Here is a 17057-nt window from a genome sequence, read left to right as displayed (position 1 = left end):
CCAAATAAACAGTGTAATACAGAAAAAAAGAAACACACTTTAACAGGTTTGTGCAAACAGGCCATCAGAAGGTTGCCTTCTCCGCATGGCATGCCTGCCAGCTTCTGTTCAATACGCTGACTCGTGTTCTGGAGAGCTTCTACTGGATCTCACAGGCAGCAAACTCCCCTGGGATTTGGCACCCAGTTAGAGGAGAGTTATTTCCCATCCCTAAGCAAATGCTTTTTGCACTTTGAGGCCCTGCAACCCTTCGCCTACCTCTCACCCACCAAGGAAGCCGTGTAGCTGCCGATTATTTAGTGTGCTTAGTTTGTAACAAGGCTGTGGCTACGCGTTCAACAATTTGCATCTTGCTCACAAGTTATACATCAAATACATTACATATTACATCTGCTATACAGCAAATGTGTAATTTAATATTTATGCCCAAAAAAGGGTTTTACCAAAAAAGTACTCTGGAATAATGTGGGTGTAAAAAACAATGTTCAGTTTATGCATTTTTAGAGCCTGTAGCAACCATGGAGGGAGGAGGGTGGCAGTCAGAACTCCCTTTCCTACGCTCTGCACTATTCAGGAGCCTGGCAACACTTACATCACCCTATGCTTTTGACCTGCTCCACATCAAAAGGTTGATCTTGCTGTGGCTCCCCCCCCAAGCTTCACCAAGGCTATGATCCTGAAAAGAAAAACTACCTAACAGCTACAATAGTAAATTCTTAGGAGAACTGTTGCACGCAGACAGTGTTGATAAATCAGCCACTAGACGCAGTATCAGAAACCACTTTTATACAAGTTTTTAATAAAAAAATTCAACAAAAATATATATAATCAGGCATTTTATGCAATGCATACATTCTTTATATCTGCAGGTACAGATAAATAACAGAAGGCAAAAACAAGTATTTTGCTGATCTTTGGCCATTAACCGATAATCACCCTAAAGAGATACTATAGGGTCAAGGAATAATAAACTGAGTCTGTAAACTTCTCTCATTACAGACAAAGTATCAGGCAATAATACAGTAGTTAGACTTCTAGAAATGTAAGGAAATATTTCTTTAACACTGCCCAATACTGAAATTTAACCTGTTTTGCTGATATGGAACGTAAGGCCTACTTTTAGCTGACACACAGGCAAAATCCTTGGGTTTACATTAGATATGCTCCATCCCTTACTACCTTAACCTACTTCCCTTCACCATACGTTGCTCTAAAAGGCCAAACTGTACCTCTTCATGAAATAAACTAACATGAATTTGTATTGGTGGATCAGTTTCCTGAACCCCAACCAATGTACATACACACAGAGCAGTTAAGCCTCCTTAAGTCAATATTTTTTCTAACTTGATGTCCCAGAATAATAGCTATGCTTCCACTTTACAGCACAGATGCATCTCATGACTCTACCAAAGCAATATATACATGATACACATTAAAAATCATAAAAGCAATTTTAAAGGTACACCAATAGCACGTAGCAGCTTATGTCTATGTATGTACATGTTTTCACAGTTATATTTTAGAAAACTGAGAACATCAGGAATACTTTTACTGTGTTTTCTATAAATATTAAAAACTTAACTGTCAGGCATTTTGACAAAATAGTATTTATGATATCACTTTAAATAGCTCTTCAAAACCTGTAGAGTTTTAAGCATAAAGGCTGTGAAGTTTGAGGATTCTTTAAAGTGTTTAGCCAGTTTTAGCAGCTGGGCTGTCTGCCAGTTTGATTTTTTTTTTTTTTCTTTTCTCCCCCTCCGTGTGTGTGTTCAAATCTGGTAACAGAGGAACTCCACCACTTTTGATGGGATAGGCAAGTTCTTGACTTGGCTGGTTGGCATCACTCTCCGAATTGCCATACGACATAGGTGTTGGAGACTTGAAACTTGTCTCGGAGTTGCCCAGAAGTACACACTGCCATCCTGTGTCCTGCACAGCAAAAAGGAGTAAATAAACAAACTGAAAAGAAACAACCCCCAACAAACACAACTGTACAATTATCCCACTTGAAAGTTGAAAGATTTCAGTTTGGTACAAATCCTCACATATGTAGTTAGGGGGAAGAAGCTTTAAATGGTTGCTTAGTTCTAGCTAGAGCAGCACAACAACAATGTGCTCATTATCTATGAAAGGCTTGATCTTCCAATAGCTATGCTACCTGCAACAGAATAACTGCACTTGATTTCGTAATGGTAATACTCCAATCCACATTTGTGGGTCTGTATTTTATTTATTCTCAAAGATAAGAAATGGGTTTATCAGCCTCCAGATTTTACTGCTATTCCAGGCACGTTTAAACAAATAGAACCAAAAGTAAAGCAGAGTCGAAAGCATCAAGTTGCAATCAAAGGTATTTTAAGAACACTTAACACAAAAGGTTAAAAACATTGGCTAACTTAAATATTTCAGAGAGGGTGGAGGGAAATGTATATACTTGCCCTGCAGCTAGAACACTGCCATCAGTAGAAAAGGTGCAGCAGAGCCCATTGTTCAGAGGTGCAACTTGTACGGGGTACTCTTCATCAATTCTCCAGAATCTTACCATTCTGAAAAGCAAAGAATGAAGTAGTAAGTTAGAATCAAATGTCTATTCTGATCTCTTATTTTCTCTGATGCTGCACAATAAACTGGTCTGATGCAAAATTCAGGCAGTTTTATAAACATTTAGTAAGTATACAATGTGTTTCAGTTGGCCTGAAGTATTATGACTTCTTCATTCCTGATATTTACTTTGATTTGTATTTCTTCAACCATTCTAGCTCTGCCAATTAAAATAGAAGGTTGCCTTCATCAGCAGAAAATAATAACCTAAAGATTTTCAAAGTCTCTCTTCAATGTCATCATATAAGCTAGGAAATCCCAACAATGCTCATATTAAATTAAAAAAGAAAATAATTAAGCAGTCCTCTTGTAGATAGTTTAATACCCCTGCTGTCATCTTGAGGAAGAATTCTTCATATGCTTAAAATATGGTACTTCAAAACATGAGTTGCATTGTTAGCAGAAATTGAATATCAGGTCACTGAGTACTTTTAATTTAATTTTCAAATCTAAAACTACAAGAGACTTCATTGCATTATTATCTCCTTACATTTACATTGTTTACAACCCCTTTTTTTCTATTTTCAGTTGTTAACACGCTTAAGTTATTCAGATCGTTCACCCTGTACACAATTCATTTTTTTCTACGTTCAGAATGAACATGAACATGTACCAGACAACTCATCTACTTTTACCAAGACCACTAAACATCATTTCCCAATTAAAAAAAACAAAACAAAAAAAAAAGCTGACGTTATTTAGAAGTTCATATCATATAGGAAGAATTAAAGGAGTCCCAACAAATCTTTCTTCATACTTACTTATCATCAGCAAGGCTTGCAATATGTAGTCCATCGTGACTAAAAGATACTGATCTAACCCAGCGGTCATTTGCACCTCCAGCAAATATTGGAGTAGGAGGGGGAAACAGATGCCTGGAGATAAAGAGAAACTTAGCTAACATCATATTTAAGAACTATGGAATGTTTTCCTTCAGCTCTGACTGGTAAAAATGAAGGAGAAAAAAATTGATTGAGTATTTTAACTATGAAATCAGGAGTGCATATTGAACTACTGTATATTTTTTAGTACTGAACATTTCAGCTTTATTGAAAATGCATGAATTTTTTCTCAGAGGAAAAACTCTGCTGTTCTACCATTTTAGGATTTCCATCAACCACTGTTACGATTTTCTCCCGGGTCTAGTTATAGTTAGTTGCATGAAACCATTTATCTTTAGCAGTCACCTTCATTCTAGGAGAAAGTTTCCAGATCTGACTAGTTCACTTACCCAAAATCCATAAGAATAACTCCAATATATGGATCCCAGACATAGACACGAGTATCGTAAGATGCAGTAGCCAGTAAAGCTCCATCAGGAGAAAACTCACAAGCTACAACATCATTGTGATGTCCTTCAAGTTTCCGTATCATGGAGTATTTATCCATATCCCAGAGAAAAACCTGCAATTAAATAAGCTAATGTTATAGCTCTGCTCAAAGAAGCAATTATACATTTACTTTATTTATTTATTTATTTTAAAGTATAGCTGCTAGTCTTATTTAGGATTATATTAAAATCAGGCATTATGAATTACTACAATTAAGAAATATGCTCAGTGTCATACTCAGATTAAAATCAATTTTTTTAAAAAAATAATTAAAGCAGACATGCAAGTTCTAATTCAAGTTTGTTAAATGTTATTAACAAAATAAGCCAAAATATAAGATAAAGGCAACACGATTTAACCATATAGCTTACTGAAATTCATGTATTACAAAACTATTTTATTAAAATATGCAGAAATAAATAGGGTTAAACTCTACGGTCCCCTCTTTTCAGTAACTACCAAAATTTTAAGAAATATACAGACAGAAAACGTAAGGTTAACATATTGTTACTCCAGTGGCATCCCTTTGAGTTTAAGATCACTTGTTTACAATTGGCTTGGATCACCAACGTCAGCCTAGGAAGAGAAACAGATACTGCAAGCAAAGAGAATTTTCACAGCCAAAAGTTACGTCTTTGGCAAAACAACAGGGAAGTCTAACCACATTATTAGAAAGAATTTACGCATTTTAAATCAAGTCAACAATTAAAAAAACACAAAACATTAAGCTTAAAATTTACACGGCCAATTGCATATTGTATTATAAACATTGGTAAAAGATTATAATATTCTGGGATTTTACATGCAGTTGTACATTATATATAATCAAAATGAAGACTGTGCAGAATTACTTCATAGAACGAACTATATGTACTGAATCATAAGTTTATAGAAAATGTCTTTAGCATAAAATATATCCCTGAAAGAGCTCATTAGGGTTCTTGATTTTTTTCCCTTGACTCAGTCTTACTGCACAGATTAAGTGCAGGCATCTTGGATAAATATGTATGTTTGACCAAAGCAAACATGGCCTTAGTGCCTCACATACTTCCTACAACTGAACCATTTTACAATCAGTTATAAACGTGTTGACCAATTCCTCTAAGACCCCAACATTCCATAGAACTGGAAACTACATTTTAGGAGTCAGTGTGTTTCACTGCTGGGAAAATTAAAAAAAAAAGAAAAAAGAAAGAAAGAAAGCAGAAAGTGGACATCAACCAGCACCTGCGTACGTACAGTACACCTTGCAGTCGAATGCAAGGTTACTTCATCCTATGGTAAAGTTCGCCCCCAGCCTGGTAGCCAGAGATGCCACTCTTTCTGCCCAGCTAACACCATTGTGCTCCTGTGTGAGTGGTGCCAGCTTAACCTCAATCACACCAATATTGCTGCCACCACCTGTGACAGGGAAAGCAAGAAGCTTATGGAAAACACAAAGCCTAAAGATATCAATGTATACATCCACATCTGCTCTATTTAAAGAAAAAACAAAACCCCAAACTCAACTATTCTCTATCAGATCTGCACTGATAACTTAAAGTATAAAATGCATTCGAACAGTCAACCATACAAAGTAGTACTCAGTGATTGAATTGTGATTTTTATTCAGCATTGCTAGGCTCCATTAAACTACCCAAAAAGCCCCTGTTACTAAACTGAATTCCCTTTTCTGTTTTATCCTAATTCTTCAGTGCCAAGAAAAGCAGCTTATTGTATGCGTGCTTTACCTGCACTGCTTTCAGTTCTCTAGCAGGGCATTACAATACAGCTGTAAACAAAACCACTATGCTGTTCTTCGTTCTACATCTTTTAGACACATTAGTGCCATTTGTATTCGAGAACACGTAGAAGCATTTTTGTTCAGCAGGAGATACCATGACTGGCTCAGACTTTGGAAAGTCCTTTTCATTGAGCAGGAAATAGAAACAATAAAAATCAACAATACAATAGTTTTATGCATTAGTCTAAGTATCTTTTAACACTGGAAGCTTTAGTCTTCTTTGATTTTATACTATGAACATGTGCAGGACTATTTCTCAAAAAATGCTTAAAGTTTCTTCAACTAAAAGCAATGCAAATTCAATTCATAAATCAGTGTCTTAACGCACCATTTGCTAGTTTAATTTCATGCACTTTTACATCATCATAAAACATTAGAGGTTCATGACACCGAGCACAAGCTTAATGTTAACTGAGATTTAAAATGATTATGCATACAATTCAGTAGATTTAATGAACAAGAAACTCTGACACATACTGCTTTACTAGCTCCAACAGAACAGAGAATGGAAGAGTCTGGAGAGAATGCACAACCATATACCCAATTCTGATGTCCTCTCAACACTTTCATCATATTTCCTGGGGAAAAAAAAAAAAAAGACATTCTAATCCCATAAGAATTGATTAAATATTACATATTCAATATGAAAAATATTTCCTATTTTTTCTTTTTAAAATTTTATGCTCTTTCCTAACAAGATCTTGCAGTGTCAGTCTACACAGGAATAAATATTCTGCAGCTTCTAAATCCTAGGTCCCTGTTAAAAAGTCACTTCATGTACTGTTTTAATTCAATACCAGCTTGTACCTTTAGAGTACATATAGATATATAGATAAAGAATTTCAAGAGGACATGCAGATTCAGAGACTAACAGAAGGATTTTTTTGAAAAGAAAGTCTGACCTGTGTTTATAGCAATAAATGAGGAAAGTATGTGCATATTTCTCCTACGTGTTACAGCAGATGAACTTAAAATGCGTACCATCATCTTTCAGGTCCCACACTCTCAGTGTTTTGTCTCTGGATGCAGACACTAAAATCAGGCTGCCATCTGGGGCAAAGGTTAAATCTCTAACAACTTCTGTATGGTCCATCAGGTTAAGGAGGAGTTTTCCTGTTTCGTGAAAACAATATTTAAAACAATATTAACTTTTTAAAAAACACAAGGTACTTGCTGACATACGTCCTTCCCCATACTCAAGGACAGAGTAACTTCTTGTTGTTAAAGTTTCCTTTGCTTGAAAGTATTCCAAAACTACAATCCAGAAGAGCATTTTGGACTAAGCAACCAATATGCCTGAAATTAATCACATACTTAGCCATTTTGGAGCACCAAGGCTTTCTCTTACATCACTTATATCTCAAAGCATGACCTGACTCTGTTCCTTCCTCTAGCAGTATCAGATGTCCCTAGTTGCACTTCATTATTTTAAAAATATTTAAATTGTATTCAAGAGTCAACTCCCAACTAAAATTCTGTAAATATTTTTTTCTATGTATTGACGTTACTACTGCATGAAGTGACACTGACACACCAATTTCCCCTCGCACGCTCTACCTGTATATACATCCCATATCTTGATGCGCCCATTGTTCAAGCCTGTTGCAAGTAGAAGCTGGTCTTGCCCAAATTTGAAACGATGCCATTCTATATTCACACAGCGGCTCTCCTTCTCAGGCACTGAAGACCCAAAAGCAAGACTCCATACAATATCACCACAGTCTATTATATGTTCACAGGGCTTGTTTTTCTGACCACTGTCACTGTTCTGTCTTGGAAGTCTTGTACTGATAGAATTTGCAACATTCTTTGTGCCATGCAACAAGCTGCAAAACAAACAAGGAAAATATAAAGAGCCTTTAAAAATAAGTAGCTACATATCGTGTGACATTCAGAATGCAATAGAACAGAAAGGTCTTTAATATGTAATGAAATCTGTGAGTTGCCATGATGCACATTCTGGAGGCATGTAAGAATGCATTTTCACTTCCAAATTATAAAAGCTGGGTTTTCTTATAACTATCAAGAATTATTAACCCCTGGAAAACTTCTACAAAGACTGTCCATGTCTTTACCTCTGTAGAAAGCAACATATTAACTTAACTCACTCTGAAAAACTGCTAGATATTAACGTCATTAAAATGTAACCTACAACTGAAAAATAAAACATCTTTTGGAACTTAACTTTCACTCTAAAGTGAATAATAATGGGTCTGCCTTTAAGTAAATTCCTAAAAAGTAAAAATAAAATAGCTTTCTGATAGGAAATGTAGAAGTCCAGATGTGCTTTAGTTTTCAAAATTCCACGTTCATTTTAAATTCCGCTTCTTTTAGAGCACTTGACTGAATTGGTAAGTCACTCCGCTGTGAAGTTGCAATACAATCATTTCTCTGGCTGGCCACAGAGAAGGGGATAATGGCTGGTACTTTAAAGAACTAGTTTTTCCCTAAGATGTCAAGGCTTAAAGAGACAATATAGGAGTTTGAATCTATTAAATGTTATCTTCTATTTGGAAATTCATAAGCGTTTCAGCTTAAGAGCCGTGTGGTTTTATCTTACAAGTTATTAAGGCACTGGGACCAGGGGACCAGCTTCACTATGCGATGTCCTTGCGACCACGCAAAGTAAGATCCATCGGGAGCAAAGGCGACAGTCCAGTTCTCACGGCCACACTTCTTGTCAAAAGGAGAAGTGGGGGCTAAGAGCTCTCCTACAGTACGGGACCGTGCTGCAAGGAAAACAAAGAGGAAATTCCAGTAAGAAACTCAGCATGCTTTAAAAAATTACCGAGGAACCAGGCCAAACGTTCATCATTTTGCTTTTACGGCCAGTCCCTAGGGCCGAGCAGCCGGCCCCGCACAGGCACCGGGGCCTCGGCTGCCCCGCGAGCGGGGGCAACGCGGGCGAGCGGCCGGCCCCCGGCGGCCCCCGGCCCCGCCACGATCGCGGCCGCCCGGTGCCCGGTTGGGAGCCCGGCGGCCCCCCCCGCGCCCCGCCCGGCCCCCCCCATCCCCCGGCCAGCTCGGCCCGTCCCGGCCGCCCCTCACCGATGAGCTTCTCGTTGACCCTCGGGGGAAAGCTGGCCATCGACGGGGCCGCCCTTCGGAACGGCTGGGGCGCGGAGCGGGGACCTGCGGCGGGAGCGAGCGCGGCTGAGGGACAGCGACCGAGCGACCGCCGCTGGCCGGGGCGCAGGCACTGGGACAAAATGGCGGCGGCCGCGCGGGGAGGAGCGCGGCGGGGAGGGGCGGCCGCGCCCCGCGGGCGGGCGGCCTCCTCGCGGCCTCCTCACGGCCTCCTCGGCCCCCGGAGCCTCGTCCCGTCCTGCCCGCACCCCTGGCGTGCTAAATTCCAGTCTGCCCGGGAGCAGAACCGGGCTGTGGTGCTGTCGTGGCGAGGCCCGCGGGTGCTGCCCATTTTAGCCACCCCCTGGTCGCCTCTTGACTCTGGTAGCGGGCTCAGCCTGCACCAGCCCGGCTGGCCAAACCCGGGGGTGCACAGCATGGAGAAAAACCGCAGCAGCCCCCCCGAATTGCAGTCAGGAGGTTTTTTATAGCCGCTGTTGGGGCCGTGTACTGGTGAGGTTCAGTGGTAAGCTGCAGGGTCCTCAGACGGGATACGAAACGTCCCGACACGGCCAAAGCGCCCCGCCAGCTGCGGTTAGCATTGCTGCCTCCCTGCCTTGGACAGAGGTCATCGCCATTATCTGCTGAGGCACGTTTTGACATCCTCCGTGGCTGCTAACTGTGGGACTGCAAGGCAACACGTAAAACAAAAAGTATGCGAAAGCTGACATGAGTGCATTGCAGAACGCGTGTGTGGTGCTGACCTGCACGCTCGATTCTAGCTTCACTAGCCAGGAGCCGGAAAATTCTTGGCATTTTCCTACTCTCCTGATGTTTCGTTGTAAAACTGTGCAGTTCACTGTCTAGATCCAGCATGATCTGGTTTATGCTCAACTTTTAAATGTATAGTTAGGGTTAATGGGGTTGCCCTTAAACAACTTGTTCCTGAGGCCACCTCATTCTGTGTGGTCTTAACGTCTGGGTGTTCTTTCCCCATCCTTTTTCCCCTTCTCCTTTTACACACCTAAGTTCTGCCCCTCTTCTAAGACTTGGTGACTCTTTCCGTGCTCTCTCTGTACTTCAAGACAGCACGTAGTATAATTAACTGCAGCTAATAACTATGATCCCATTCCGTAGTGGCCCTGCTGGTGGAAACACTGCAATAGCCATAGGGATCAGCTGTTCTGTAGCATCAGGAATTACCCTTGTGTAATCAAGGCCAGTGGAGCATTTTTTAAATCATTTAGAGAAACAATGTCAAAGAAAGGAGCAGGAAGAAGTTCTGAATATGTCTGGTGGTCCAAACAGTAGCATGGATTAACACCAGTCTGTGTGGTGCTCTCAGCCCATCCTAGCACTGATCTGTCCCAGGCCTTCCCGGTAGCATAGTGCTGCTCCTGCTCTACCCATCCTCTGCTGCTGCAGATGGAAGAGCCCTGCCCGGCTGTCTCCACATAACAAGGCAGATTCGTAGGCATTGTGAAATGCTGCCTTGGAGTTACACGAGTCGTGAACATTTGAACCAGGCCAGCTCGTGGCTGAGATGACTCACGTTGTAAGAGTTCTCCTGGGGGCCCGAGCCTCCCCCGCAGCCAGGATAAGGCTGGGTTCTGTTTGCTTACCTTGGGGGGCTGGTACAGCCGGGAAAGATAGCAGTCAGGTTACACAGCTTTGGAGGACTGTTGCCATGTTACTGGCCTTCTTGTTCACTTTTTTTAAAAAAGCGACGTATTTGTCAACTTATTATTTCTGTAAGTTCCTGTATTTTTGTAAGTTCTGCTTCAGTAGTTGATGTTTCCTCTTCAGCATGCTTTCTGTTCACTCATGTAATAGATCCGAGGGCCAGAAGAGATGATTGCTCAGCCTGGTCTCTGTGTGACACAGGAATCGCTGTGACCTGGGGCATTGTCTGGCAGTGAGGGTTTCCAGCAGCTACCCCATTGTTCAGCCTGTACAACACCGCGGTCCAGCTGCCAGTCTTTGACCTTCCCAGGCCGTAGTTTGTGTCTTATGGACGCAGAGACAAATTGTGATGTGTAAAGTCTTGAGTTTTTGCAAGTGCATTAGAAATTGTTTGGTGTCACAGGCTGTCCTGGGGACATTACCAACACCTTCCCTCTTCATGCCTGCCTGGACGGGCTGTTGTCTTATGTCTGAGGCCAGGTAGCAGAGGTGGAAGGCTGGGTTCTGTCTGCACGCTGCCAACCGAACCATTCTGGCCAGTATCTTTTTAAAAATCAGTCAAACCTCGGAGAGAGAAAGAACCCACGCTTTGCTTCCCAGAGCCCTTGCCATACTTATTGTCCTTGTAAGTGCAGCAAACTGGATGATTTTTTGGATGGTTTTCGCTGCGGGTTCCTGGTGAGGCATAGCTGTGGAATCAGGGGTGGCACCAGGCCGCATACCCCACACAGTCACATGTTGCGAGGGCCTGTAAGACCGTGCGATGACTCAGGGCTGATTTATGTGTTTTCCATTATCCTCCATTGCGGATGCAGCTGCCAAGTCTGCACAGCACTGTTCAGCTGGGGGGCTAATAAGCTCAGTGCCATCTTTCTCCATCAAGACTTTGCACGCTGCTATAAGCTTTCACAAATGAAAGAGGACTTTTGTTGTCTGCCTGTCTTAAATACTTTCAAAGATCCAGGTTACGGGGCTTTTCCTCAGGCTGCTGAAACACCAGAATCTGCTTATTCCACATTCCTGTGTACTGCCACGGTGAATCTAGTTACACAAATTGCATTTGTTTTTTCTTTGAATTTTTTAACTGATTTATGATCCGTGTTTTTAATCAGCTTTGTGGAAGTCTTTTTGACTCATTCAGTTACCAGGCTGGACAAGGCAATCCATCTGAAATCGGGGTGCATTCCAACTAAGGGACTGTGCTGCCTGTATAGAACGGGGCTGTATGCGTTTATCATTTTATCTGGAGTTGTAAAAGGAGTGGAGGTGTCTGCGTCACGCGTCTCTGCCTCCTGGGCACGTGCAGGACTCTCAGCAGGGCGCTTGCAGTGCTTCATTTCCATTGCTGTGGCTTTCTGCTGGAAGGTTTCCGCCATGGAGAGGCCGTTCTGTTCATTCCAGTTAATGAATCCTAGTATGGATCGGCAGAGAATATTGATCACAGTTTCCACCCATGCTCTGCCCGCTGTGCAGATCCCCATTGGGTTTGTGCAGGCTGTCCCAGCGAGGGTTCCTGTTCGGGGACCACTGGGCTGCGTTTCTGTTGTGGTTGTTTGGATCATACACAGACCTCTGGAAGCCAGCTCAGCCCAGGGAGTGTCAAATACATGGCAAAGGACTAGAAGAGCCCATGGTGCTTTTCAGGCCCAGGGCTTCTGCCCCTCCTCTCCACAGCTGCCCTTCTGCGGAGTACCCATGGCAAATGGCAGGTGAGGGGACACTGCAGGGCAGTGACATCAGGCCCAGCAGCTGATCCGTGCAGTAATGCATGCATCCCGGTGGTCCGGCTGTCATTAAAAATGCACTATTTATAGTCTACGCTGTTAATAATTCACAAGCTCCTGTTTGTTTTGAGCCTCCTTGAGTCGGAGAAAGTTCAGCGTGAGTTTGTGGAAGCAGAAGAGAAGGTGAAAGGGAAAAGCAGAATGGAGAAAGAGGGCAGCAAGGGTTGAAGAAAAAAAGGGGCTGCAGCAAGCAGAGAGCTGCAGAGCAGTTGTGCTGCTGGGGGGATGAAGGCGCCGTCAGCAGCCCAGAACAGCCCAGCTGCCCTCAGCGCTGCAGCACACGCTGCAAAACCCATCACTGGTACCCGAGTGGTTAATCTGTAAGGGCCGGCTAAAAGGGAGTTCTGGGGAGGAGCTGCGCAGATGGAATATCAGAGAGAGACAGGATTGATTTTTTCTCTGCATTCTTATGGTCTCCTAGGGTTTTCTTCATTTTTGGACCACATCTTTGTGATATAGTGAACAGAGCAGATGGCTTACTGTGCGTGGCGAGTTCAGGACTTCCACTGGGAGTAGCTGCTCTGCAGTGAGGGAGGCAGAGGTTCGGGTTTGTTCTCTTGGTTCAAAACCATTCCTTGTTGGAAGTTGCCCATGGGTGTTGTGCCTCATCAGGGGGCCTGTCAGGAACATCTGCGCTAAATTTACCCACTGAAGCTACCAGAGCTGTTATCTCAGATGGCTGAAGGTCACGATGAGCGTGTTGAACTTGAGCTGTCCTAAACAGTGATAGCAGTCAAGGGTCTCTGGACCACAGGGAGAGCAGGGCAGCCTCAGCCGCTGCGCTGTGCCCGCACCCTGGTACATGCCAGGCTGAGCTCCCAGCTCCCAGCACCGCAGTGCTGGCAGGGGAGGTGCTCGTTCCTCTTTGATACGGAACAGGAGGATGTGTGCAGCTGACGTTTTGGTCTGCAAGAAGCCTTGTCTGCCACGTTTGAAAGGACCTTTCTTGGACGGCTTGTTCTGTCCTGCGTTTCGTTCCCTGCTCCTGATAGCACGGCGCAGTTAAATGTCTTGGCCAGAGCCTGCTAAGGGGGGGAAGCTGGGGCTGGGCAGGCAAGGAGGAACCAGAACCCGTCCCTGGCATCCTCACTTCAGCACTTGCTTGCACGTGGGCTGGAACCACAGACCTTACGTCTGCAGCAGCGACCGTCCGCCCCGCTGCTCCATGCGGCCGTGCGTTAGCTTGAAAGGGCTGGGATTAGGAAGTTGATGTGAGACCAGAGGAATGTCAAAGCAGTCACATAACAAGTCAAAATAAGGGCTACGTGCTGGCCGACAGTGACTGGAACAGATGATAAAATAACAGGGAATATTCTGAACTTCTCCAGTCCCATGTGCTTTTTGTAGATATGAAAATATGTCCTGATTTTTTTAATACGATATCTGGCCGGGGACAGAAGCATACAGTGATTTATGCTAACCTGAACTGTAGTCAGTAATAAACTGCTGGATGTGTTTACAGTAGGAGGAATATTTTTTTGCTTTTTAAGAGGGCTGTGTTTTGGCATTGGACTCGCCAGATTATGCATGCAGAGGAAAAATCGATTGCATGAAATGAAGGGTGTCCTTGTCAAATTCAAAAGTTTTTCTACAAATTAAATTTATAGAGAAGCAAGTTGAGTTTAATAGGAAAAATGAAATGATTGAATACCTACATTCTGCAAAGCAGATCAATACATTAATAAGAGCAGAAAGTCAGCGTTTTGGAGAACTGCAGGGCTGTGTCTGACAGCTGCTGCCTGGAAATGGAGGAGGCTGCATTCCTGCTGTGGCAGGGCTGGGAAAGGGCAGGTTGCTTATAGATAAAGCGTGTTTGCTTACGGATCAGAGGTGGGCCCGGGCTGCTGTAGAGTTGAGCCTGGAAATCTTTGTGTCCAGCTTTGTATCCAGGCCTGTTGCTGCAGGAAAAATACGCAGAGGGTTACAGAAACGGTGAAGAGTTTGAGAGAAATGGAGGTTCTCTGCAGCTGGAGGCTGGACAAGATAATTTCTGAAGATCTTTCCTAGCTCCCGTGTTTGATGGCTTGTTAAACTGCTGGGAAATAGCTATCAGAGCAATATTGCTTATTTGCAGTGCAGCCTCTCACAGCATACCTAAAATGTGCACCTGTGTTTACCCAGCGTACATGGAGTAAGAGTGGTGTAAAGGAGCCTTAAAGTAAATACCAGAATATGAACTCGAGTAAATAGTAGTATAAGGAGAGAGATTAGGGCAAACAAAAGCAGTGCCCCGGGACCACATTTGTTTCTTAGGAAATGTGTACACCTCACAGCTTTTAAGGAAATTCCCACAAGCACATCTGTCAATCAGAGTGCAGAATATCTCAGGCAGGCACATTCGGAATAAAATACGGGGTGGGATGGTAGTGCTAACTAGTGACAGGGTCGTCTCTGTTACCTCACTGGCTCAGAACTCCTACCAGTAACAGATGCAGATAATCGTGGATCAAGGAATGGCAGAGGAGGAAGAAAGAAAAATGGGTTAGGGGAACAGGAATTGGACAAGATTAGAGATATAAGATTTTGTATAAAATCTGGCAATTATTTGGGAGATTTTATTTACATGACCCTGGTATTGCATTGTAAATTTTGCAAGAGGTTTTTACTTGTTTTCGCAGTTGCACAAATGTCCAGGAGTGCAATCTCTCAGCAGTTTTGCAGTCTGAAAAGGAAGCAGTAAGGAAAGGCATATTGAAGAGCAGGCGTAACACTTAACAGCTGAAGAAAATTGAAGGGAAGAGAAATAAGCAATAAAGATTTTGAGCAAAGGAGCAAAGGTCCATTAATAACGAGAGGTAAAAACAGTGTTCAGAAGAAGGTTGTTTAGTTCCTTTCATAGGAATGGGTTAATGGAGCTTCCTTCCCACTGTGAGTTTTATCCTTTCTCACAAACCCTGCAGGCTACCTAAGGAGCTCTTGGTCTAGAAAAGTCAGGGTGTTGTGATGCCCTCATCTGATAATGTGACTTTAAGAAAAGCTGACCATGTCACGCCTTTCAGTAAAATCTTCAGTTCTGGCTTCCCTGTCAGTCGCTGTTTGCTTTATCCAAATTCCTGTAGTGGCAGTTGAGCAGTGCCCGGTCGGTGCTGGGGAGCCCTGGGCAGGTCTGGCTGCAAGGCTGAAGTGGCTGGAAAGAAACCAGCCTGGGAAGGAGAAGTAGTGGTGGCCCCGCACACCCCTCCTGCACCTCCAGCTGTAGCCAGACGTGGTCTCTGCAAGCACCGCTCATTCCTGTAAAGTAAAGGAATAAGTGAGAGCAATACAGACACATTTATGCTGGGCAGTGCCTCCACACTGAGGGCTTTGTTTCATCACGTCTAGTTCTAACCAGACCTGGATGCGGAGGCAGCAGAACTGCCATGGCTGTGATCTGCTTCCTGCATTGCTTTTTTCTCTGCTGAAGCGTCATGTCTGGCTCTGTGATCAGCCAGACACAGGCACTTCAGTGAATCTGATCGCTTTTAAGGGAAGGGCCTGCTCTCCACATTAATATAATTGCAGGTTATTTGTCCGATTCCTCCCACGTCTTACTTCCTGAAGGCCTGGCACAGAAATCTGGTTTTGTAATCTGAGCACTAAAGCACGGCTGGATGTAATTATGTGCTCCATTATTCCAGCAGCTCTGCAGCACGAAAAGTAAAAGCTCAGTGCTGCCATTAGTACTGAAAATACAGAAGTTAGCATGTGTCAAGTATCTCCTGTAAGAAGTGTATGGGCAGTCTGTACATGGGTGTGACTTCAAGTTCACCTACCATCTATTTCGCATTGTCATTAAATTGTCTTTCCAAAAGAGACAGATGAGATGTCGAGTCGTACATTCATTGTATCTCTGGAAGTCACAGACTCTATAGAAAATATTGGTAAATAAGTCTTGGCAATAGCAATAAGTTCCTCACTAAAGCAAAGCAGGGTGTGGGGGTGTAACCTACCTTTCTGCCAGATGTCATTTGGATGATCATCCCCGGGGAGATGAGATGTACGTGCTCAGACCCACAGATGGATTTATTGGCTGCAGAACAACTGTAATTGTGGCTGAGCATTTCGTCTCACAGCAGCTGTACGCTGCCTCCTTGGTTCTGCAGATGGTCTGATCACTGGGTTTTTGAGTGGGTAAAGGCTGCTGTTAAATAAAGAAACACAGAAGAGAGATTTTTTTTGCAAGACCTGAAATTTAAGCCTATATCCTGACATGACCAGGAAATACATACATATCCTAATTTAGTTACACCCTGTATGTTAAAAATATGCTTGGTAGAGTTTGGGCTGTAAATTCTGCTCTTCGGTCAGGCATCCTGTGCTCTGATGGTAACAGCACTTTGTGCTCCCATGAGCAGATGAGGATTTAATGCAGTGAGGATTTAAAGCAGCGAGGATTTGATGCTGTGGCATCATGTGATAAGCCTTTGTCACGAACCAGCATAACGTCGAGCCCTATAAACATCCTGTGTCACCAGGCTCGGGTTACAGTGCAATCAGGAGGCTGATAGCAGTGCTGGTAGGCAAACACGGGGCAGTTTTATTCCAGGGCACTTGGCCTCCAGTGGCAGTGCAGCAAAGTCAGCGCTGGTGGGAAGCACTGGTGGGACAGGACAGCAGCGGGCTGCTCGGGCACCTCGTGCTCAGTGCCACTCGCCCTGCCCGGCAGCGCTGAGGGCAGCTCGTGCTTCATCGGTACGGCTGCAGTACTGGCTGCAGCTTCCCTCCACTTACACCCTCGGCTGCAATGAAGGTGTGTAAAGCAGGCGAGCCCTGTAACCATGTCAGAACCCCAAGCAGGCTCAAAAATCAGAGCTGTCGCCTCAGTTTGTA

At 43.5% G+C, this 17057-nt stretch overlaps 1 protein-coding gene across 1 annotated transcript; it reads right to left on the bottom strand.

Annotated features, from left to right (window-relative positions):
- Positions 1-771: 771 nt before the first annotated feature.
- On the bottom strand, positions 772-8921 carry WSB1 (WD repeat and SOCS box containing 1). The gene is made up of 9 exons (XM_032200743.1): positions 8764-8921; positions 8276-8444; positions 7273-7541; positions 6697-6828; positions 6193-6293; positions 3833-4005; positions 3363-3476; positions 2439-2546; positions 772-1929 (listed from the first exon to the last, which is right to left on the bottom strand). The coding sequence occupies exons 1-9, from the start codon at positions 8801-8803 to the stop codon at positions 1770-1772; spliced, it is 1266 nt and encodes a 421-aa protein (XP_032056634.1). The 5' UTR covers positions 8804-8921; the 3' UTR covers positions 772-1769.
- Positions 8922-17057: the final 8136 nt, after the last annotated feature.

The sequence above is a fragment of the Aythya fuligula genome, chromosome 20 (genome assembly GCF_009819795.1).
Source record: "Aythya fuligula isolate bAytFul2 chromosome 20, bAytFul2.pri, whole genome shotgun sequence".
In the NCBI taxonomy this organism is placed as follows: domain Eukaryota; kingdom Metazoa; phylum Chordata; class Aves; order Anseriformes; family Anatidae; genus Aythya; species Aythya fuligula.
This window is presented reverse-complemented; position numbering and strand designations above follow the sequence as displayed.